We start from the raw sequence: 24,013 nt of genomic DNA on the forward strand, positions 1-24,013 counted from the left end.
TTTTCCCCCGCTCACACAGATCAGACTCTCTCAGCTCACCTGGACACTTCCAGAATTTCCATCTTCAAAACAGTAATAGTTTAGAGAACGAATCATGGTCTCTACTTATTAACGTTTGTTTTGGACCTTCTTCTCTTCACATTTAAAAAGAAAGAGCCTGAAAGCTTTTATTGTTTACCAAAAGGGATTTCAGTCTGACTAAAATGGGAATCTGATTGCTTAAGGAAATGCGCATATTCTTAGTTTGTAAAAATGACACCTATGAATATGTTAAGAACGTAAGTGCACTGTGCACAATATTGCACTGCTCTTCCATTTCTCATCAAAACCACCACAACACTCCGTCCCCCGTGGGCACTCACGTCACGTGACTTCCGGTTATGTACCGGAAACAGGAAACGGCCGGGCGTCCCCCCCCCCGCAGGACTTTGTCCGGAAGAAATCTAACTGATTTCTGTTTACATGGAAAAAGGACAATTGTGTACACCACATCTATTTGAAATAAGGCTATCGCATTGAAAACCGTCTTCAGGGTGAGTATTCTGAATTTTACAGCATGAATATAGTGATCGATCGAGGCTCCGGTTGCTGACATTCCCAGCGTATGATCTGTGGGGAGAGCTGACACTCCTAGCCTGGCCAGGAGGGTCAGGGTTTGCTAAAGTTACTGTTCTGCAAGCGAACTAAAAAGACTCGCAACGTGACAGTTCTGCATAAGACGAGCTAGCAATCACTATCTAGCAAGCTAACATCTTTAGATGACGTTTATCAGTACAGATGCAGCTAGCTGGTCTGTCAGCGTACCTCGCTAACGTTAATTAGTTAGCTAACAGTGTTCTTCTGTAATGATATCTGTCTAACCTAAAGTGGCTAGGTAGTGTGTTAATACAATTATCACTGACCCCTTATTATGCACTTATTTTCTGTACTTGGCTGTAGCCAGCCCGCAGCGGTTTTAAAGCGACATGGCGATGGTTGTGTGTCAGAGGTAACGTAGTTTCGCTGGGTTGCTGATTAGATTGGATCTATTTTTACTTTGCTGCTGCGGTGAAAAAAAAAAGTTTAAGTGTGAAACCGAACACCACGCAGCTCCGACCTGCGGTTGCAGTTTATGCGAAAATTCCGAGACCGCTGGGGTGACACGACGTGCCTGGCGCAGTGCAATGCGCAACCAGAAATAAATAATGAGAGTAATTATGATTTATCATGGTCACAGTTATCCTAGCTACCCGCTTGTCCCTAAAATATATAAATTAAGCAGGCAAGCTTCTGAATAGCACAATGATATTTAAATGGAAAGTTAAATTAACTAGTGTGATAAGTGAGATATATTGTGAAATTTATAGGAGATAAAGATTAGCACAGAAATCTGCGCATGAGAAATCATGCTGTAATTGCGAGTATGCATTAGTAAGTCTTTGAAAAATGTTCTACCCAACTGGAAACTTCTTCTCCTGTAAAGAAATTTCTAACATAACACATTCTCAAAAGAAGACCCAAACAGGCACTGTTTAAGCTAGCCTCCTTCGCCTGCAGTTCTTTAGAGCAGTCTGTCACTGTGAGAGAGATCTGTCACTGTGAGGGAGGTCTCTGCCTCTAAATGCCCACAGCAGAGTTTAGTTCAGATTCTGCACAGTGCTGTAGTGTGACTTGCTGGAAGTGGGGATGGTTTTGCCATGTGCTATGTACCCGCTAACACAGCTACGTGTCTGCTAGCTTTTCTCTTCTGCGGATCTGCCTGCTCTAAATGTGCAACAGCTCTGCATGTGATTTATTGAGTGAGGTCCGAGTGAGCCTGGCTGTTTTTGTATGAGTGCGGTCCGAGATAGCCTGGATGTTTTTGTGCGAGTGCGGTCCGAGGGAGCCTGGATGTTTTTGTGTGAGTGTGGTCCGAGTGAGTCTGGTTGTTTTTGTGTGAGTGCGGTCCGAGTGAGTCTGGTTGTTTTTGTGTGAGTGCGGTCCGAGTGAGTCTGATTGTTTTTGTGTGAGTGCGGTCCGAGTGAGTCTGGTTGTTTTTGTGTGAGTGCGGTCCGAGTGAGCCTGCTTCTTTTCCCGCAGAAGCGGCTGAGATGACGGCCATTAAGCACGCCCTGCAGAGGGACATCTTCACCCCGAACGATGAGCGCCTGCTCAGCATCGTTAATGTGTGTAAGGCTGGGAAGAAGAAGAAGAACTGCTTCCTGTGCGCCACAGGTGAGCCATCTCCAGCAGCCAGATCCAGTGTACCTTCAGCTCCAGCACTATCCTAATCCTAACCCTATCCTCCCTTTCAAGGAAACTCACTTTCATTCAGTATCTCTTACACAAACACACTGACCAATGTACAATGTTTTAGGTCTGTAATATTGGTTAAAATCCATGAAGAAAGTTGCCACCTCTGGAGTACATGATAACAGCAGAAGGGATGAAATAAGTATCTCTGAGACCTTGTGTTGTTTTTGGAGTATTTATTTTGCTCAGACTGGACCGGAGGTTCCACTGGGTGAAAATGGGCTTGTAGGCTCCTGAGGAAAACATCACTAGTCCCTTACAATGTATATGCCGTCAGCAGTCCAACAAGAACAGAACAGGCACTACTGCTGTTTGTCTTTTTGCATTCAGAATGTTTCTACTTCCCATAGGAGTGTATATTTGTGTTACTTTAGGACAGTTTTTTATTTGCATATATTATGTGTGTAACAATTGAGCAAAACCTCAGCATTAGCCACTAAAATGTAGGCTATTACAAAACATCTGTAACCTGTAATATCTGTAGCCTGTTTAAAAAAAAGGATAGGCCTACATGGCATCAAATGTAGCCTATAGGCTACCAAGTAACATTTTATTTCCTCCTTTTTTACGGCAAAGTCCTCTGCTGCCGACTTGAAACCAAACGTGTCCAATGTTGCAGCTTAAAATGTGCATAAGCTGCGCCTTTCCTCCAGACGACTTCACAGCGCCATCTTAATTCAGTTCTGCAGAGAGAAGCCCCTCTCTGCTGGCACTCTTGACACGGAAAGAACACAGACGGCTTTAGCCTTACAAATAAGCACGTTTCGCTGTCAAAACACAAATGTCCTGTTTAGGGATAGCCTTTGTGATAGCTACGTTTTGTATGAGCATTATTACCGGACATTTTGACTGGCATTATCGTTTTTTTATAAATTTTACCAGGCAAAAACCGGTAACTACTGGATAACGGAAACCCTGATATATATATTTGTGTGTGTATAGTTATACAGTCCTACTTGGGTATTTCTGTTCTCTCTTACCAGAGAGTCGGGTTTAGTGTGTGCTTCTGATCTCTCAGTGACCACAGAGCGACCGGTTCAGGTGAAAGTTGTGAAGGTGAAAAAGTCTGACAAGGGGGACTTCTACAAGCGGCAGGTGGCCTGGGAGCTGAGGGACCTGACGGAGGTGGACGCCAAAGATGCCAACAAGGTCTGAGACACCTGTATGCTACTGTTTGTGGGAAATATCTGAGACACATTCTGTACGCTACAATCTGTGAGAAATATCTGAGACCTATCCAGTATGCTGCATGCTGTGAGAAATATCTGAGATGCGTCCTGCATGCTACAGTCTGTGAAAATGAAGGGGCAGTTACACCCATGAACTAGGTTCAGGCTAAGGTTGCTGTCACAGTGGTGTGTCGGTCAGGACACAGGAGTCAGGTTTCGGGTTCAGAATTTTATTGAGGGATTTGCTTGATGTGGAGTATACGCGTGTGGGATGTGTGGTTTTCTGGTTGTGTGTTGTGTGTGTGGTTTCCTGCAAGGGAAGGAGCAGGAATTAGGAATTAGGCCAGTACAGTCACGAATGTGAATAATTCCCACTGCATAAAATACTACAACTACATAGATATCTCAACGGAATGGGAGCCCTCTACATGAACACAAACGTGACTTAACTAAACCTACAGACTTTGTACAGCTATGCGTTCACAAATTTTCTCTACATGCAATTGGTACGCTACTCTTGGTTAAGCAGCGCAACGCTTCTCTCACAGCTGCGGTACACACAATCCGGCTGTGAGACAATAGCAGCCAAGGGCGTAATTTTGCATATGGACGGTAGGGACATGTCCCTACCAATATTTGAGCGAACTTGTTCGCATTATCTTTGGAGTGAAGTCATATTACATAATTCCAGTGTACCCTCGGTTGTTGTGTCCCTACCAATGTTGAGACCAAAACTATGCCCTTGATAGCAGCTTGATCGCCTGCTGTTTAGGAAGCTGCCCCCTTGTACTACTGAGCATGCGCGAGAAGGATGACAATAGGACACGGTTCTGTCCGCGACCGCAGCAGGTCCTATGTGTGTACCATTCTGATTACACTGTACCGCATGCATGTAGAGGAATCGATGATGCTAGCTAGCCAGGCTTCAGGAAGAATAATCCTTTCGTCTGCTATTTGCTGTGCAACAGCGTAGTCTACTGTAAAAAGAGTTACAGCATGAATTAGCTGCATTTAAGGATGAACTGAAGAGATAGATGAAGGAAGAAATCACCAATCTCTGACAAGAAATAGACCGCAAGCTCACAGAGAATAACAACGAACTACAGACACAAAAGTTGAGTATCGCCGAAGCCCAGGCACACACCAGAATTGGAAGAGTTGCAGACAGAGGCGAATGATACACTGTTGGTGATGTCGGATCAGACACATCAGACAGGGTTCCCACGGTCATGGAAATCCTGGAAAAGCCATGGAATTTTAAAATCCCATTTTCCAGTCCTGGAGAAGTCATGGAATTCAGTAAATTCATTGAAAGTTTTGGAAAAGTCATAAAATTTGATTTTGTCATACCAGGGGCATAGGAGTTAATAAAGTTATACTTTATTGTATATTTTATGGATTAATGCGAGTCACAAAATCTGATCACTTCCTACTCCTATTAAACAGTGTGGTAACGGAGAGTGAGGGGAGAAAACACATTTTATCCAATCTCATTTCGTTCTCCATGAAGCTTCATGAAGCTTCATGAAGCTTCACCACGTCCTCAGTAGTGTAAATGAATAGGAAATCTAATTTTGGTTGTCAGACATCATGGTGATCAAATTGTTCTGTTTTTACAAGGCGAGCTTATTCTATCAAATACATCAGTGGCCAAAGCCTTCTCTGGATTTGTCTGATAACAACGTGACTGACAGTAAATGCTAGCAATTTACTGTTGTTTAATTGTCATTTAATAATTAGACCCAACCTGTGGAGTAAAGTACACAATTGTGTGTACTTCTAGGTAGTGAAAGGTCATGGAAATTTCATTAAAGGTCATTTAAAAGTCATGGAAAATGTTTTGAAATCTTGTCAGTGAAAATGGGTGGGAACCCTGATCAGAAAAAATAACTTATCTCATAGGTGGTCAAGGAGAAATAATATCCGAATCTTTGGCATACTGGAGGACACGGAAGGGAGCTCCACTAGCAAATACCTGGAGCAACTCCTAAACACCAAACTCGAGCTGCCTGAAGGAACTAATCTACAGATCCAACGAGGTCACAGAGCCCCCGCCCAAAAACCGAGCCCGAGTGCTGCCCCCAGATTCTGTAGTCAAATTTCTACAGTTTGAGATGAAAGAAATGATTCTGAAGAAAGCGTGGCAGAAGAAGATACATGTAGGCGGCAAACAAATCTTATTCGATCATGATTACGCTATCAAACTTGTCCAGAAACGAAGGACATATGCGGGCATTAAAAAGGTATTAAAGGGATCTGTTTTCAGACACTGCTTGCGAAAATAAGGATACATTGGAACAATGGAGTGAAGATGTATGGAAACACCAGGAAAGCCACACGGGACATGGAGGAAAGATGCTACACGGTGGATGTCCGAGGCAGGGACATCGAACCTGCGGCAGAGGGGAGGATGTGAGGAGGGTCAGAGTGGCAACGTGTGAAGGGGAAAGAATGGAGACGGGATATAGCACATAGGGAGCACATATTCAGGGAGTAGCAAAACATAAGGATGGCTAACAATATCAAGATAATGTCACTGAATGTGAATGGACTAAGCACACCAATGAAAAGAGAAAGGGTTATGACAAAATTGAAAAAGGAAAAAGTACAAATCATATTCCTCCAAGAGACCCATTTATCCTAGTTACAACATGGAAAACTAAAAAGGTATGGCTATAAGAATTTATATTACAGTTCATATAAAGAGGGACGCAGAAAAGGAGTTGAAACATTAATATCAAACACAACCCAATTTGATTATGAAAAGGAATTCAAAGATAAAGAAGGAAGGTATATTATAGTAAAGGAAAGATTAGAAAATGAACCAATAACACTGATAAATATACACTATATGGACAAAAGTATTTAGACGCCTGACCATTACATTGTAATGACATTGTATTCAAATACATATACTTTAATATGGAGTTGGTCCCCCTTTTGCAGCTATAACAGCTTCCACTCTTCTTGGAAGGCTTTCCACAAGATTTTGGAGTGTTTCTGTGGGAATTTGTGCCCATTCATTCTGTAGAGCGTCTGTGAGGTCAGGCACTGGACGTAAATGTTAGACGAGAAGGCCTGGCTCGCAATCTCCGTTCCAGTTCATCCCAAAGGTGCTCGATGGGGTTGAGGTCAAGGCTCTGTGCGGGCCAGTCAAGTTCTTTCACACTGAACCCATCACACCATATCTTTATAGTCCTTGCTTTGTGCAGTGGGGCAGAGTCATGTTGGAATAGAAAAGGGCCTTCCCCAAACTGTTGCCACAAAGTTGGAAGCATAGCATTGTCCAAAATGTCTTGGTATGCTGAAGCATTAAGATTGCCCTTCACTGGAGATAAGGGGCCTAGCCCAAACCCTGAAAAACAGGTGTGGCCAAATATTTTTGTCCATATAGTGTATATGCACCCCTAGAAAGTGAGAAATATTTTTTCAAGTCCCTGTTCGATGTCATAGCTGTAAACCTTTGGAAAAAGATTTTACACATTATTCAGCTGTTCATAAAGTCCATTCAAGGAGAGATTATTTTTTTTTATGAATGTAGGTGATAGCCACAGAGTGAAGGAATGCAGGATTGGAGGGGCAGATTTATCCTCCTTGATTAACAATAAAACAAACTAGAGGTCGCAAGCCACCTCAAATGCTTCCAAGCCCAAAGGTGTCAAAATATATATAACAATTAAACAAACTGTTTTTTTTCTGACAGTATGATTCCATAATTACATTAACACCTTCAGTGCTTTAAAAACAAATTAAACAGCACAATTCAATGACATACATTTGTTTAATCACAGCTATGTTCTGTTTTATAGTTACACAAATTTAAATATTGTGTAATAATAATCATCTTGTTGCAATAGCAAGCTACATACAGATTCTTCATAAGGAGGACTGTTCCTTCCAATACATTTTACCATATTAAATGAGGTACGCTTTGTTTTAAAGTTTGTAAGTTTTAAAAGTACAATCTATGTACACAAGTATTTAAAAATATTAGCAAGCCAGCTAGCAAACTAACATCACTTTCATATATTAAACTACACTAGAGAAGGCACACCAGTTAGAGTGAATAAAGCAAAAAGAGTGGAACAACCTGCTTACATCATGAATATCAGGTTACGTAGACTCTTTACTCTGAACAAGTTGCTCCTTTGGTAATGCATGCGCTTTCTTCGAATATGTTCATCGGTAACAAGTGCGCTTTGGTTTTAGAACAGTAATTCATAAATGTATTCACAATACTAGCAAACCACCAAACACCCTTTGATATTAAACTACATTACGTAAGAAACTTTGGAAACATAATATCTTGCTTAGCCTATTAAATTCAACCATACCGGCAAGGTGCCAGACAAATACAGTGAAGTTCAAAATGTTCTAATCTAGCGTTTATGCTTTTTCCAACCATAAACAGAATTTAACAAAAGATCAGCTGCAGCTGAGTTAAGGGTATTTAATTTCAGTGACAAATGGAATCTAGCTTGCTAGTCAACTATGTTTTCATTTACAGATACAACACACATTATTTCTTAGTGACAGTCATAACAAGATTCGTTCAAACAGACCTTTAAATGATGCGTAAACTTACATTTGCAAACAGAAATGATGTATGTGTTTATTTGCATATACAGCGGGGAAGTGAGATCCGATCACAAGTGGTCAGTCAAGACGCATGTGGAGACGCATTTTAATGCCAGGTGTGAACAGACGTACTTAGAGCTGTCCACTTGTGATCGGATCACCCAAGATGCATGTTAATGCCAGGTGTGAACAGGGCCAAACACATGTGGCCTTTTTCTACAGTCTGTGAGAAATAACTGGGATGCATCCTGTATGCTACAGTCTGTGAGAAATATCTGTGTCTGAGACACATTCTGTGTGCTACATTCTGTGAGAGATATCTGAGACATATTCTGCATGCTACTGTGTTAAAAATATCTGATGCATATCCCCTGTACTTTTGTAAGTTTTTAAGATTTGAGGCACATTGCTGATCTGATCACATTGAGACAAGCGCTGGATGGGCAGTCAGCTCTGATCCTCTCCTCTCCCCCTCCCACAGGAGAACCCAGAGTTTGACTTGCACTTTGAGAAGGTGTACAAGTGGGTGGCCAGCAGCACAGCTGAGAAGAACTCCTTCATCTCCTGCATCTGGAAGCTGAACCAGAGGTACCTTCGGAAGAAAGTGGAGTTTGTGAACGTCAGCCCCCAGCTACTGGAAGGTGTGTGAACATACTGCCCCCCTACAGTCCACACACAGTCTTCTATTCTGCTGGTGGCCCTTTTGGATGTAACACTGTGTTCCTCCTCATGGTTTTCCCTGCTCTGAAGCACAGAGTTACAGATGGCACACTTCCTCACTGACTGCTGTTGGATTTTTGTTTCTCTAATTTCTGAGGCACTAACCAGATAAAAGATAAAATGCCTCTCTTTAGAAATAAGTACTGAATTACTACAGAGCCACTCGACCCTGTTACCTCGTTGTAGGTAGGCAATCAAGAGTCGAGAATATGTTGAGAATATGAGGAAGTGTAGGCTGTGGCCTATCGCTTTTCAAACCTGCAAACATACAGAAACGCATATTTCGTATGAAATTAATTCTTAGAAATCTGAAATTACAGGGAAGATATAGTGAGATGCAACTCAAGGGAAATGGGGAAAAAAATTATATTTTATTACAGTGAGAAAGAGCAGACTTAGCACTCCTGCATATGTCTCCACCCTTACAGGTTTCATATGGCTTTGTGAGGAAATATAAGATGGACCTTTTTAAGTTGAAACAGAACACTCAGCTTCAGTACTTGGACACTCCCTGAACAGTCCCTATATTCCTCAGCTGTCCCACAGAGAGGGAGGCAGTTGGAACCCTGAATATTGTTTAATACACTATGGTCTCTTAACTGCTGTTGTATAGTGACACATGTCACACAGTCCGCTTAAACCTGTCACAACCAGCACGCTCTACCGTGTGTTAGAGTTGACCCTACAGTATGTTGTGCCAGAATATTCCTGTTTGTGTATGCAGCGTGAATGGGGTTGCTGTGTGTGATGTCTGAGTGTATGCTTGTGTGTGTGTTTTTGCCATATGTGATGTTAGTGTATGTAGTGTGTATTGTGTTGGTGTGAGATGATTGTGTATATATGAGTGTATGGTTTGAGTGTGTGAGACGTTTGTGTGTATAGTGTGTGTTTTGGCTGTGTGAGGTGTTTGGGTCTGTAGTGTGTGTTTTGGCCATGTGAGATGTATGTTCATATAGATTGTATAGCATACTTGTTTGATACCTTTGCGTAGATGTATGTAGCGATTGGTGTGTGTCTGTATGAGATGTTTGTGTGTAGTGTTTCTGTGTGTGATGTGTGTGTGCATGGAGTGTATGGTGTTGCAGTGTGTTAGAGATCAGTGTGGAGTGTGTGGTGTCGCAGTGTGCGTTAGAGATCGGCTCTCCACTTTAACTATTTACTCCTCTCTCTCTCTACCCTTCACTGGCCAGAGCTTCCTAAAGCCGAAGGTTGGTAATACTTCCCTCTTCCCTCTTCCATAGTTAAAACGTCTTTACTGTTGTGTTGGGTCACCTTTCAGCTGTGCTCATGATGGTCACTCATCGTCGTGGAAGCTGTTAGTTTTGTGTTTGTGTATTGAAGGCGTAGTCACGTTTAGTGTGTGGCATAAGCACGTAGTGTCCTGTTCAGATCAACAGGAAGCCTAGAGCTCCGGTGAATTCCCCTCATGTCACAGAAGATGGATTCACACTGCTCTGTACTCCTGTTCACCACATCTTTTTTGTTCATAGTGGCGTGTAACAGTGATGTCATCCTCAGTGTTCTGATCTCCTCAAATCTACTGTGTTAAAGCTGAGTACTCATGGACTATTATGCCATTTAAAATCTAACTAGATGATTCAATAATCTGTTATTTATCATTTTGTTTCTATAACATTTAATTTTTGTCTCCTTTTAAATGACATATTGTAATCATATACACAGCACTTGCATAGCTAGTGCAAGTACTAAGCTCTTTGAGACAGTAAGCTTTTAAGCTTTTAATTACATCCTCTAAAATGGAGGCTGTAAAATCTTGCTGCCATGAACACCCCCCTGCACACTGCCCCTCGATTGGTACCTTTGTCTCATGAGTGTTTATTCTGTGTAGAGAGAGTGTCTGGGAATGAGTGCTTATCCTAAGTAGAGTCTGACTCCTGGGAGAGACAGCCTCCAGGGTGAGCTTGTGACTGGTATAGAGTCAGAACCCAGGGGTTAGCATGTTTCCAGTGTAGAGATAGACTCCCAGTTTGAGATTGTATGTACTATAGAATCAGTACCCATGGGTCAGTTTGGGTCCAGTATGCATCCAGTGTGTGCTTGGATCAGGTACTCAGGGGTCAGTGTGGCTTGTGTGTCTCCCATGTAGAGTCGGTCCCAAGCGGGGAGAACCAGAGTGTGGCCGGAGGAGATGAGGACGCTTTGGATGACTATCAGGAGCTGAACGCCAGGGAGGAGCAGGACATTGAGAACATGATGGAGGTGTGTGAATACGCCATCTCCAACGCCGAGGCCTTCGCCGAGAAGCTCTCCAGAGAGCTGCAGGTCCTGGATGGGGTGAGTCCAGCTTAAACACTGGCAGGTAACAAGTCATTTCTCCAGGCCAGGCTTCCTCGCTGGGGAAGAGATATGAAGAGTCCCGATGCAAGTGTGCTGTGTGTGGGTGTGCTGTATGCCAGCATTTAACACCTATAGTACCGGTCAAATGTTTGGACACATTTGATTAAGATAATGGGAAACATGCATTCAAAGACCTTTTGATTGAAACACTTAGGCTTAAATGTTTGAAATTTGTTTCTTAGGCATCAGCTTCATGACTTATATTTGTCTATGTATGAATTTCTTTCCAAAAAAATGTAAAAAATATTTTGGCTATATTGAAGAATCTAAAATATCAGGCAGTTTTGCTTTGTTCATAACACTTTTTGGTCACTGCATAATTCGATTTCTGTTATTTCATAGTTTGATGGAATTACTATTATTCTAAAATGTGGAAAATGGTAAAAATAAAGAAAGAAAAGTGTGTCCAAACTTTTGAGTGGTACTGTATGTCCTGGCACTGTGGTTAAATCCAAGGCATTTCAGTTAAGTCCAGTTCACTATGGTTAAATCCAGCACACTGTGGTTAAATCCAAGGCATTTCAGTTAAGTCCAGTTCACTATGGTTAAATCCAGCACACTGTGGTTAAATCCAAGGCATTTCAGTTAAGTCCAGTTCACTATGGTTCAATCCAGCACACTGTGGTTAAATCCAGCACATTGTGGTTGATTTCAGCGCTATGTCTTTCTGGCAGGCAAACATCCAGTCAATCATGGCATCGGAGAAGCAGGTGAACATCCTGATGCAGCTGCTGGACGAGGCGCTGGCAGAGGTGGACACCATCGAGGGCAAGCTGAGCAGCTACGAGGAGATGCTGCAGAGCGTGAAAGAGCAGATGGATCAGATATCCCAGAGCAACAGACTCATCCAGCTCAGCAGCACCAACAACCTGCGGCTGCTGGATGAGATCAACTTCCTGGTGGTGAGGAAGAGATACACACACACACACACACGCACACACACACACACACTTCAACACATTTAAATACATGCACACTTGCTTTCACACACTTTCAGTTTCCCTTACTCCCTCCCCCCTCTCTCTATGTGCTGTCAGAACTACATGGATTTGTCGAAGGGCCACATCAGAGCGCTGCAGGAGGGAGATCTGTCCTCTCCAAAGGGCATCGAGGCCTGCATCAATGCCTCCGAGGCCCTGCTGCAGTGCATGAACGTAGCACTCCGACCAGGTGAGTGTGTGTGTGTGTGTGTGCGCGTGTGTGCGCGTGTGCGCGCGTGTGTGCGCGTGTGTGTGTGTGTGTGTGTGTGTGTGTGTCTGTGTCTGTGTGTAAGAGTGTGTGTGTGTGCGTGTGCATGTAAGTGTGTGGTTGTGAGTGTGTGTGTGAGTGAGTGTGTGTCTGTCTGTGTCTGTGTGTCTGAGTGTGTGTGTGTGTGTGTGTGTCTGTGTCTGTGTCTGTGTGTCTGACTGTGTGTGTGTGTGTGTGCGCGCGTGTGCGCGCGTGTGTGTGTGTGCGTGTGTGTGCGTGTGTGTGTGTGTGTGTGTGCATGTAAGTGTGTGGTTATGAGTGTGTGTTTGTCTGTGTGTGCGTGTGTGTGCGTGTAAGTGTGTGGTTGTGAGTGTGTGTGTGAGTGAGTGTGTGAATGTGTGAGTGTGTGAGTGTGTGTGTGAGAGACCTGCAGCTCAGTCTCTCTCTCCTGAAGGGCATGATAAGCTCCTGGCAGTGAAGCAGCAGCAGCACCTGTTCAACGAGCTGAGAGACGGCTTCTCCCGCCGGCTCACCAACCACCTCAACAATGTCTTCGTTCACCAGGTAACCCCTGCTCTCCTCTCAGACTGTCTCCGTCACCTTCTCCTCTCAGGCTGTTTCTCTCATCTCCTCCTTTCAGACTGTCTCTCTCACCTCCTCCTCTCAGACTACGCCTTTTAAACACTCTCTCATGCCCTGTTTGTTTGTGTGATTCTGATTCAGTGATTCTTTCATATTGACAGCGTTGTCACTGGAAACCTCCTTCCTGGTTACAGATGGTTTGCTGTGCTGTTATTATGAAGCATAGAGCTGTTTTACTTGCTGATTGATCTTAGACTCTGTTTAGTGATCTTAGTAAAGTCATCTTAGATTCAGTGCAGTCATCTGAGACCGTCTACAGTGATGTTAGACTCAGTGCAGTGATGTTATTCTGTGACGGGACAACCGCAGCAAAAAAAATCCAAAAATGGAGCCAAACAACAAATGAAGTGTCAAGGGTGTTTTTATTGGTTCCTGGGCGTGCAGGTGAAGGCAAAGGCTATATACAGTGCAGGATCACTGTATATCAAAATATACAGTGCAGTATCAAAATAAACAAAAATCAGAACTCAAGCAACAAAAATAACAAATAGGTAAACAAAACTATTTACAGGGTTTTCCAGTAATACCCACTCACTGTACACACTTTGACTCTGACCAGTCTTCACTCCCATTCAACCAACCAACAGCACAAAATGAGGGCAAAGACTCCCTTAAATACCCTCCTAGCTGGCTGGGATGATCCAAAACAATTTTAATTCTTTTCAATCCCAAACTCTTAATATTGCAATGAATAACAGAAATAATTTACATTATAAGTAGCATTTCAGTTGTAACACACTAGACATTTTCCCATTTACCCGTGTTCAGAAAATAAACATATATGAAAACTGGTGTGAACTGGAATATACCACCCGATGTACATTATATTATAAATACAGTCCCCGCACAACAAATCACCTTTGCTTCCCGTTGCCCCGGAAACAGTGGCTGCTGCCTGAGACACAAACAAACGTGCGGTAAGAAATTTGCTAGTTGGCACTAACGCAGTACCATAAAACATTTAAAACAAAGTTAAAACTGTTTAGCTAAGTTTTTAACAGCCTGTAGCTTCACTGCCCTGTTAGTTGGCCACCCTAACAACAACAGAGTAGCCTGACGGTAATTTAAAACTTTGTTTTCTGAACATGTGCACAGTAAGCTCGGTTACGTACTTGTGTCGGAATTCTGTTTTTGTACAATAAACGGGTAAGTAATGAACAGTTGTGTATGTTGTTATTTTTTATTGTCCCAATTATAGAGGCATTCCGTAACGGGCTAGCAGCTCCGTTACATAGCCTCAGTGCAGTGATGATAGACTCTCTACAGCGATGTTAGACTCGGTGTAGTGGTGTTAGATTCAGTGCAGTGATGTTGGACTGCAGTGAATTCTGCGGGTCTTAACGAGCCCTTCTGTTTCCTGTCATCCTGCTTCCCTCCTGTGTCAGTTCAACCACTTCAGTCACTTCAAAATGAGCATTCCTCACTTCTATAGGGCTTCCTGTCTGTCACTTCCTGTGAGTATCTCCCAAAGCCCCTTTGCAGTGCAGTTTCCTTCTGGCATGGAGGTGTTTCCTGACTGCGCATCACATGACCCAGCGACCTGCTGCAGAAGTGTGCGGGTCTCCAGAACATTCTGTCTGTGGCTGAATATGAAAATACGAAAGGCAAAAATACTGCAGGAAAAAGTCTCTCTGAGACTTAAAGGGACTCTGACAGTTTGATCTGTAGATTGGTATGGCTGGAGAACACGGGCAACAGCACTAGTTTCCAGCTCTCAGTCGTCTCACGAGTCTTTTACTGTTAGACTAAGGAAGGAAGTTACATTTTAAAACACCCCTTCACAGCACTTAGAAGTAATCTGGTACTCGAGCATGTGTGCTGTATTGCTGTGTTTATATGGGTTGTCTTCCAGGCTCTCATATTCGTGTTGGTCAGTATCCTTAACTAACATGAGCAGAACAAATGTCGCCCGGTCAGTTCTTCACCATATAACTTAAGGACACTTTGTCAGGTATTTACTACAGAAATAAAAACAAGCTATTAACTGGAATAAAAGGCTTTAAAGCACACAAGATCATGACGCCACAGTTCAGTCTCTTATTTCCTTTCTTGTTGGTCCTAAAGATCCACTTGCAGGCCTTTACGTCTGTGAGTAATGACTGACAATCTGTCCCTTTAGTGCAGTCTCTCCCTTGGGTCTGTCTCTTTAATACAGTCTTTCCCAGATGTATGAGATTGCATCTAGCTGTGTGCACTCTTTTGATGAGGTGTGTTACACACCGCTGTGCCATCTTCATCACTGCCTCCCTGGCACAAGCAGGTGCAAACTGATGACGTCAGTCGGAAAACCTCGATATGCCATGACTCAGCAGTTAACCCTTTCCGGAGAGCATGGGAATTATATCATACAATCGTGAAATCTAACATGCCTAGCACTACATCAGTACCCTCTCTCTAACCCCTGCTGGAAAGAATGGGACTGTCTCTACTGCATTGGAGTGGTTTGGTTTGTTGCTCCTGTTTGAGAAGCTCTGTTCCTCGGCATGTAGGAGTGTAGCTCGGGTGTGTAGAGCAGACCCTGGACAGTGAATGACAGTTAGGGAGCATGCAAGCACCAGGGACCCTGCGTACTGACACACAGCAGAGCTGTCTAATGAGGGTGGTGTAGGTGTGGTGCTGTGCAAACTGTGTATAAAGAGTGTTTCTGATGAGTGTAGCGCCCCCTGCCGGACAACTGTGTGAGTGACGGGAAGCCTTGCTCAGGACTGCAGTCCCAGGACCCAGCACTGTGTGTGTGTTTGTGCCTGCGTGTGTGTTTGTGCCTGCGTGTGTGTTTGTGCCTGTGTGTGTGTGTGTGTGTGTGTGTGTGTGTGTGTGTGTGTGTGCGCGTGTGTCTGCATGCCCAGGTGCACGCATGAGTGTGTGTGACTGACTGTGCATGAGAGCAGTGTTCACTTCATGTGTTCTGTCAGTGGGCAGTGTTCAGTGACTGTTCTCTGTTAGTGTTCAGTGGCAATTCAGTGGCTGTACTCATGGACTATGGCATGTGACTGTGCTCTGTCTGTGTTTAGTGTACAGTGACTGTGTTCAGTATGTGTTTAGTGACTGTTCTCCATGTTCAGTGTACAGTGACTGTATGTAAGTGTTCAGTGGCTATGTCCTGCCTAGGTTCAGTGTTCAGGCAGTGTGATCTATGTTCTGTGTTTTGTGACTGTGTCCTGTATTTGTGCAGTGTTCAGTAATGGTGCTATGTGTTCAGTGACTGTGCTATGTCTGTTTTTAGTGTTTAGTGACCAATCTGTATGTATCCAGTCTTCAGTAACTGTGCACCGCATGTGTTCAATGTTCATTAACTTTGCTCTGCATGTGTTCAGTGACTGTGTTATGTACGTATTATGTGTTCTGTGTTCAGTAACTGTGCTCCATATGTATTCAGTGACTGCTCTGTATGTGTTCTGTGTTTAGTGACCATATTATGTATGTGGTATGTGCTCTGTGTTCAGTGACTGTGCTCTGTGTGTGTCCAGTGTTCAGTAAATGCTGTGTGTGTCCAGTGTTCAGTAACTTTGCTGTGTGTGCTCATTGACTGTGCTCTGTGTGTGTTCAGGGACTGTGCTATGTGTGCGTTCAGTGTTCAGTGACTGTGCTTTGTGTGTGTTCAGTGTTCAGTGACTGTGCTCTGTGTGTGTTCAGTGTTCAGTGACTGTGATTTGTGTGTGTTCAGTGTTCAGTGACTGTGCTCTGTGTGTGTTCAGTGTTCAGTGACTGTGCTCTGTGTGTGTTCAGGGTCATGACCAGAGCTCCAGCCTCAGCCAGCACTCTGCAGAGCTGACGCTCCCCAAACACAACGTGCTGCACAGAGACCTGCTGCGCTATGCCAAGCTGATGGAGTGGCTAAAGAACACGCAGCGCGAGAAGTACGAAGGCCTGACCGGGGTGTGTTACTATCAGTATCAGTATCTGTATCAGTACCAACATCAATATCAGTATCTGTATCAGTACCAATATCAATATCAGTATCAGAATAAATATCAATATCAGTATCGGTATTAGTATCAGTGCCGATATCAGTATCAGAATAAATATCAATATCAGTATCGGTATTAGTATCAGTGCCGATATCAGTATCAGTATAAATATCAATATCGGTATCAATATCAATAATTTTTTTCTTTTTCAGACCTACGTTGATTACATGACAAGACTGTATGAGCGGGAGATTAAAGACTTCTTTGAAGTGGCAAAAATGAAAATAGCGGGAACAAGCAAGGAGGGGAAGAAATTTGGTAAGAGCTCAGTGCCTGAGAGGAGAACTTTAGTCTTTATGACCAGCAATGGACAAGACCACAGCATCTGAGACATACATGTGGTGTAGCAGTAAGGAGCAGCAGTTGGGTGTAGCAGTAAGGGGCAGCGATGTGTATATTTCCTCAGTAAATATCCACCTGTTTTAATAGGAAACATGTAGAAACTGATTGCTACAGTATGTTAGCGACTCACGGTAAGACCATCTGCTAAGCAAATGTAATGTAGTGTACATGCTGCAGTATAGTATTATGTGTCACGTTTCAGGGTTTCTCCTGTCTGGGTGTGGACTCTTTAGTGTGTAGGAGATGTAGGAGAGTGTGTTTACTGTCTGTGTGTGGAGTCTCTGCGTATCCCTTAGTAATCACAGGACACTCCCTCATCCCTGAGGTGCAGGGGCAGAGTCAGGCCTGCTCTGCTGCCACACTACAAGGTCTGAAATTAAAGCTAATAATCACTCTTGCTGATATTACTCAGGGGTGTCACTGGAAGTGAAAGTGCTGGGAGTACAGAAAGATAATGAGAGTTAGCTGTGAGTGTGTTAGTGACAGTGAGCTGTGGGTGTTAGGGACATTTAGCTGTGAGTACTAATGACAGTTAGCCGTGAATGCTGAAAGATAGAGAATGAGCTATGAGTGCTAGTGAGAGTTAGCTATGAGTGTTAGTGACAGTGAGCTGTGAGTGCTAGTGACAGTTAGCACTGGGTGTTAGTGACAATTAGCACTGAGTATTACTGGCAGTGAGCTGTGAGTGACAGTAAGCAGTGAGTGACAGTGAGCTGTGATTGATAGTGACAGTTATGTGTAAGTGTTAGCGACAATTAGCACTGAGTGTTAGTGACAGAGAGCTGTGAGTGACAGTGAGCACTGAGTGTGACAGAGCTGTGAGTGACAGTGACAGCTAGCTGTGAGTCTTAGTGAGAGTTAGCACTGAGTGCTACTGACAGCTGTGAATGTTAGTGAGATTAAGCTGTGAGTGTTAGTGAGAGTTAGCACTGAGGGTTAGTGACAGTTAGCTGCGATTACTTTTACTTTGATTACATTTAATCATGCTGCATATAACCCCACCAGCATTGTATCACGTGTTCTCATTCTCGTTAAGTTGTGCTTTTATCCTCTAATTTTCCAACCCCATTGACGGCTAACAGAAGGAGAGAGGGGTGTGTAGCCTGGGTTTGAGTAAATGTGATTCACACTGCTCTGCATCTGTATTCCTCTCATCTCCATCACACACCAGCCTGCTGAAGCTCCCCTTCCGAAAACAAAACAGAGACGTTTGTTTTCATCCGAGGGCTGTACACCAGCTCAGACTAAGCCTAGTCTCTATCGGACAGCATGTGCAGTGCATGTCAGTTTTTGAGCTCTGACACTAATTTCTAACTTGGCTCCACACTGCCTGCTGTGTGACACACTCTGGCTAACGTGTCTCTGTCTTCCATGCTGCATTCTAACTGGCTGCCAGCTACTCTGCCTCGGAAAGAGAGTGCTCTCAAACAGGAAACGGAGAGTAAGTATGACGCTTGTGTCCCACTATATCTGATTCTAATCCAACTTCCAGAATCCTTCATTCTGTCCCCAGTTGCCAGTGTACTTTTCTGTGACCTCTGCCTGCTAGAATCTCTTACCTTGACCTCTGACAGAATCCCACATTGTGACCTCCAACTTCCAGAATCCCTCTCTCTGATCCCTCTCTCTGATCCCTAACCCCCACAGTCCCTCAAGCTTTGTTGTTAACTGAGTCATTAAAAAGGTCAAACTTTCTGTACGTGAGATAGAGGAGCAGTGGCTGAAGTGAATTTTGTTTTCCCATGATGCACTAGGCCTGCACGGGAGCTCAGGGAAGCTTACAGGCTCCACGTCCAGCCTGAATAAGCTGACGGTGCAGGGATCCAGCAGCCGCCGCTCCCAGTCCTCCTCTCTGCTCGACATGGGAAACATGTCCGCCTCCGACCTGGACGTTGCCGACAGAACCAAATTCGACAAGGTGCAGCACCCTCCCCCCAACTACAGAGTACCGCCCCACCCACCTTCACTAACCCCACCCCTTCCCCGACTGCCCTACTCTCACAAACCCAGCCACTACCCTTACTGCCCCATCCCCACTAACCCCACCCCTACCCCTACTCCCTTTAGGATGGGCTCTTTGTGTGTAAATATTTCAGCAGGTCTTCAGTGAGCTGGTCTCTCTGCCTGTAGATATTGAACAAGTTCTGAGTGAGCTGGTCTCTCTGTGTTTCTGTGTGTAGATATTTGAAGAGGTCCTCAGTGACCTGGTCTCTCTGTGCATAGATATTTGAGCAGGTCCTCAGTGAGCTGGAGCCGCTGTGTCTGGCCGAGCAGGACTTCATCAGCAAGTTTTTCAAGCTGCAGCAGCACCCCACTCAGGGTGTGACACAGGTGAGTGTGTGTGTGTGTGAGTAAGTGACAGCACGTATGGGAGTGAGCGTGTGGTTATGATTGATTGTTTCTGCAGTAAAGCTGTTTTCTCTGGCAGAGAGAGGGGAGTGAAACCGATGGGGTAGTGCACTCCTGGCTGTCCTGTGTGTGAGAGAGTGAGAGTGAGTGTGCCTGTGTGTGTCTTTGTGTGCGGTTATGATCAGTTGTAGTTGCAGTAAAGCTGTTTCCACAGCAGGGAGGGGGGAGGGAAGCCAATGGGATAGTGCACTCCTGGCTGTCCTCTGTGAGTGTGTGTATGAGTGCGAGTGTGTGCATGTGCGTGTGTGAGTGGCTATGATTGATTTGTTTCTGCAGTAAAGCTGTTTCCCCGGCAGGGAGAGGGGTGCGAAGCTGATGGGACAGTGCACTCCCGGCTGTCCTCTCTGTGTTTGTGTGAGTGAGTGTGCGTGTGCGCGTGCGTGCGTGCGGTTATTATAGGTTGTTGTTGCAGTAAAGCTGTTTCCCCGGCAGGGAGAGGGGTGCGAAGCCGATGGGACAGTGCACTCCCGGCTGTCCTCCGGTGGAGAACACAGGCACTCCTTGTCTGAGTGAGTTTGCTCTTTCCTCCCTTCCTGCCACACAGGAAATCCTCCATAAGGGACAAAAACAGCTAAAGTCACCTTGATTGAACGATTATAAAACATTGTTATCTAACATTATACAAATCAGACATTTTAAGAAATGCTTCCTGCCAGTTACCTAAGAAACAGAACTGTGTGCACTGTGAGGGGCTTACTCTCGCATGGATGGATCATAATCCATCATTATCCAAATCCATCCTTCTCTTCTCCCTCTCTCTGTTTCCCTCTGCCCTCCTTCTCTCTCTTTCCCTCCCTCCGTCTCTCTTCCTGTCTGTTTCTCTTTCTCTCTCCCTCTCTTTCCCTCTTCTTTCTCTCTCTCTCTCTCTTCTTCTCTCTCCCTCTCTCACTCTCTCCCTCCTTCAGGAAGGACATGGTTCGTTTGATGATGAATAACATCTTCCACTGCATTGAGGTGGAGCTAAACAGTCTGATAGCTCTGGGGGATAAGATGGACAGCTTCCACTCTCTGTACATGCTGGTGAAGATGAGCCATCATGTTTGGACAGCCGAGAACGTGGACCCCGCCTCCTACCTCAGCACCACCCTTGGCAATGTGCTCGTCACCGTCAAGAGGAACTTCGATAAATGCATTGTAGGTATCTCAGTGAAACAGATAAGCTACATAATGAGTGAACTACACTGGGGAGGGACTGTTGCTTTTTATTTTTGAGGCCCTTCTGTGAATTTCCTGTCTTCCATCATAAATACAATGTGAACATTCTAAACTGCTATTTTCACCAAATCTGTATGATTTCCCTGAAAGTTTGGGAGCTTGGGGATTATTCAGGATCATTCAGACCACGTAACATGGCCACTCTGTGTCTCCAGTCCAGCCAGATCCGACAGATGGAGGAAGTGAAGATCTCCAAGAAGAGCAAGGTGGGCATCCTGCCATTTGTAACCGGGTTCGAGGAGTTTGCAGAGCTGGCTGAGACCATCTTCCGTAACGCAGAGCGCCGTGGTGACCTGGACAAAGCCTATGTCAAGCTCATCAGAGCCGTCTACATGAACGGTAAGACCAGCACCCGACCCAACAAGAGCCTGCGCCATTTGATGTTGTGTTTGGCCACTGTGGTGTTGCTGTGATTGACCCACGTTTGTCTGCTTTTAGTTTTCTGGATGGATAGTGTGTGTTGGTGTGTAGCTCTGATTTGCCGATGTGTGCTGGTCTGTAGCTTTGATTGGCAGGTGTGTGCTTGTCTGCAGCTCTGATTGGCCGGTGTGTGCTTGTCTGTAGCTCTGATTGGCCATGTGTTCTGTGTGTGTGTTTCAGTGGAGAAGGTGGCCAGTGAGAGTCTGAAGACTCCACGGGACGTAGTGTTAATGGAGAACTTCCACCACATCTTCTCCACACTGTCACGCCTAAAGATCTCCTGCCTGGAGACGGAGCGGCGCGAGGCCAAGCACAAATACACTGAACACCTGCAGGCCTATGTCATCACCTCGCTGGGACAGCCACTGGAGAAGCTAAATGTGAGGACAAGCTGCCGGTCACATTTACATTAACTGTGTGTTATATACAGAGTTTATAATACTGACACCGGTGTGTGTGTGTGTCTGTGTGTCTGTGCGTGTCTGTGTTCTCAGCACTTCTTCGAGGGGGTGGAGGCTCGGGTGGCACAGGGTGTGAGGGAGGAGGAGGTCAGCTACCAGCTGGCCTTCAGCAAGCAGGAACTGCGCAAGGTCATCAAAGAGTATCCCGGAAAGGAGGTGAAGAAAGGGCTGGACAACCTCTACAAGAAGGTGGACAAACACCTGTGTGAGGAAGAGAACCTTCTGCAGGTGAGAGAGTGAGGGGGTTGAGACAGAGATGGAGTGGGAGAGGAAATGAAAGAGGGGGAGAGATGTTGGGATGGTGCACAGGAGAGAGACACACAGACTGCAGTTGAGTTCCAGTGTGGAAGGTGTCTTCCTGTCAGTGTTACTGTGGTGTAATCCCTGCTTTCTCCACTAGGTGGTATGGCACTCCATGCAGGATGAGTTTATCCGTCAGTACAAGCACTTTGTGGGGCTGATCGGCCGCTGCTACCCGGGCTCTGGAATCACCATGGATTTCACCATCCAGGACATTCTGGAGTACTTCTCCAGTATCGCACAGTCACACTGAACCCACCACACCCAGCCCCACCCCCTCACCCCAAAAGTGTCCTCTCCCAAGACGCCCCTCGCCCCAAACCCCTCTCAACCCAAACCCCCACCCTGTCTCTGTAGTCTAAGCATTAAAGGAAAAGCGTAATAAGTGGTGAAGGAGACTGTGGGTCTGTGCTGCCCTCTGGTGGCTAGCAGAAGGAAAGGGATTTAGCATTCTTGCCCTCATTGTTGAGGAAATCCTGTAGCTGTTGGTCATGTGACTTTATTGTGAGGAATATTTTTTTTGCTGAGAGTTCAGTTTCTGTTCCTCAGAGTTGATGGCGGTGGCTGTAGCTACTGAGGAAAAGCAGCTGCCATGACAGCATTACCTGAGGAGCTTCAGACTCTGTGTGTGTGTGTGTGTGTGTGTGTGTGTGTGTGTGTGTGTGTGTGTGCGTGTGTGTGCGCGCGAGCACGCGCGTGCGTGTGTGTGTGATGGAGAGATAGACAGAGGGAGCGTATGTGTGCACTGTCTGTGTGAACAGAAAGTTGCACAAAACAGATTCAGTTCCTGAAGTTTCAGCGCCTGTCCTGTAACACTGATGTGATCAGATGTCCTTCTAGCTAAAAGATCCTGTCCTGAAGTCCATCTACTGTCGCTTACCCCAGCAAATACTCTACAACAGATTCATAATATTTGAATTCTCACTAAAGGTTAAACACTATTGTGGCATTTTACCAACAGTGAGAAAGGCCTGTGTGTTTTGCTTTACACTCACAGAAGGGAAAGAGAAAAGATAAGAAATCTTATCTTTTAAACTGCAGCATCACTACATTCTCCGTGCAAACATACAGCATCACTACATTCGGAGCAGATCTAGCTTTGCTCTGGCTGAGTGAGCAGGGTGTTCAGTTCCACTGCACCCAGGCCCCTAATGTTTCTGGAATATTCAATAGCATGGCATCTCCTTGTGACACACGTTAATGATGATATACCAAATGACTGAACCTCTGTGCAGTTTGAGGACTAGCCCCACTTATTAACTACAGTATGAACGTTGTGAGTCCACTAACAACTGTGTTCATGCAGGGGTGTAGGCCCCTAACTGAAATGCACATACAGGGAGTTAGCCCTTCACCATGCTCTGTGAGGCTGAATCCTTGCTAATCTGTCTCTTTTACTCTGATATTCCAGCTGTCTTATTTCTTTCTGTGAGATTGGCAAATGTACAATAAAGTCATCCTGCATTTCTGTGTGTCTGCTGATTTGTTTCTGACACAGCTGTTAAAGGAGTTCTGTCTACGGAACTACTGAAGTGTTTTAACCCCAGGAATGACCTGGCTGACGCGCTAGACTTGACGTTGCTAAATCCGCTAAACCTACCAGATTGTTCAGCAAAGAGTCTGCAGACGGTTCTTTAGTAGCAACGTAATCCTCCACAGCAGTCGCAGATAAAGCTCAATGTCCATTCCCGAAACACCAAACTAAACAAACTTGCGGTATAGCTTACAGCAGGTGTGAGCTTAGCATGAGCCCAGCGTGAACCTAGCGGTCAAAAACCTTTTGCCCTTCCAGGATCAAACACCTAACCACAACATTGAACTTGGCTACCTATATACCTGAGCACCCCAATTAATAACAGTGACACCCAGTGTACAGAAAGAAAATTACAACTGAATTATCAGCAACATTTGGCTCCTACAACAGCTGTTACCCGTTGGTGACGATGCATTAGGAGGGAAGCTAGCATTGTTC

The 24,013-nt window shown here is 44.8% G+C and overlaps 1 protein-coding gene across 4 annotated transcripts; it reads left to right on the top strand.

Moving 5' to 3' along the window:
- Positions 1 to 391: 391 nt before the first annotated feature.
- exoc1 (exocyst complex component 1) lies at positions 392 to 22,691 on the top strand. 4 transcript variants are annotated; one of them, XM_036522237.1, is made up of 20 exons: positions 392 to 533; positions 2,059 to 2,193; positions 3,290 to 3,420; positions 8,500 to 8,659; positions 9,929 to 9,946; positions 10,846 to 11,033; positions 11,771 to 11,998; positions 12,134 to 12,266; positions 12,739 to 12,848; positions 16,653 to 16,802; positions 17,047 to 17,152; positions 18,633 to 18,677; positions 18,991 to 19,154; positions 19,460 to 19,567; positions 20,078 to 20,154; positions 20,551 to 20,779; positions 21,016 to 21,199; positions 21,461 to 21,660; positions 21,775 to 21,969; positions 22,142 to 22,691. In XM_036522237.1, exons 2-20 carry the CDS (start codon positions 2,070 to 2,072, stop codon positions 22,292 to 22,294), a joined length of 2,703 nt encoding a protein of 900 aa, XP_036378130.1. In that variant the 5' UTR covers positions 392 to 533; positions 2,059 to 2,069; the 3' UTR covers positions 22,295 to 22,691. The 4 variants fall into 4 exon arrangements, with proteins under 4 accessions (XP_036378130.1, XP_036378132.1, XP_036378131.1 ...); XM_036522239.1 differs by lacking the exon at positions 18,633 to 18,677; XM_036522238.1 differs by lacking the exon at positions 9,929 to 9,946.
- The last annotated feature ends 1,322 nt before the right edge of the window (positions 22,692 to 24,013 follow it).

Source organism: Megalops cyprinoides, chromosome 2, assembly GCF_013368585.1.
Source record: "Megalops cyprinoides isolate fMegCyp1 chromosome 2, fMegCyp1.pri, whole genome shotgun sequence".
Lineage (NCBI taxonomy): Eukaryota > Metazoa > Chordata > Actinopteri > Elopiformes > Megalopidae > Megalops > Megalops cyprinoides.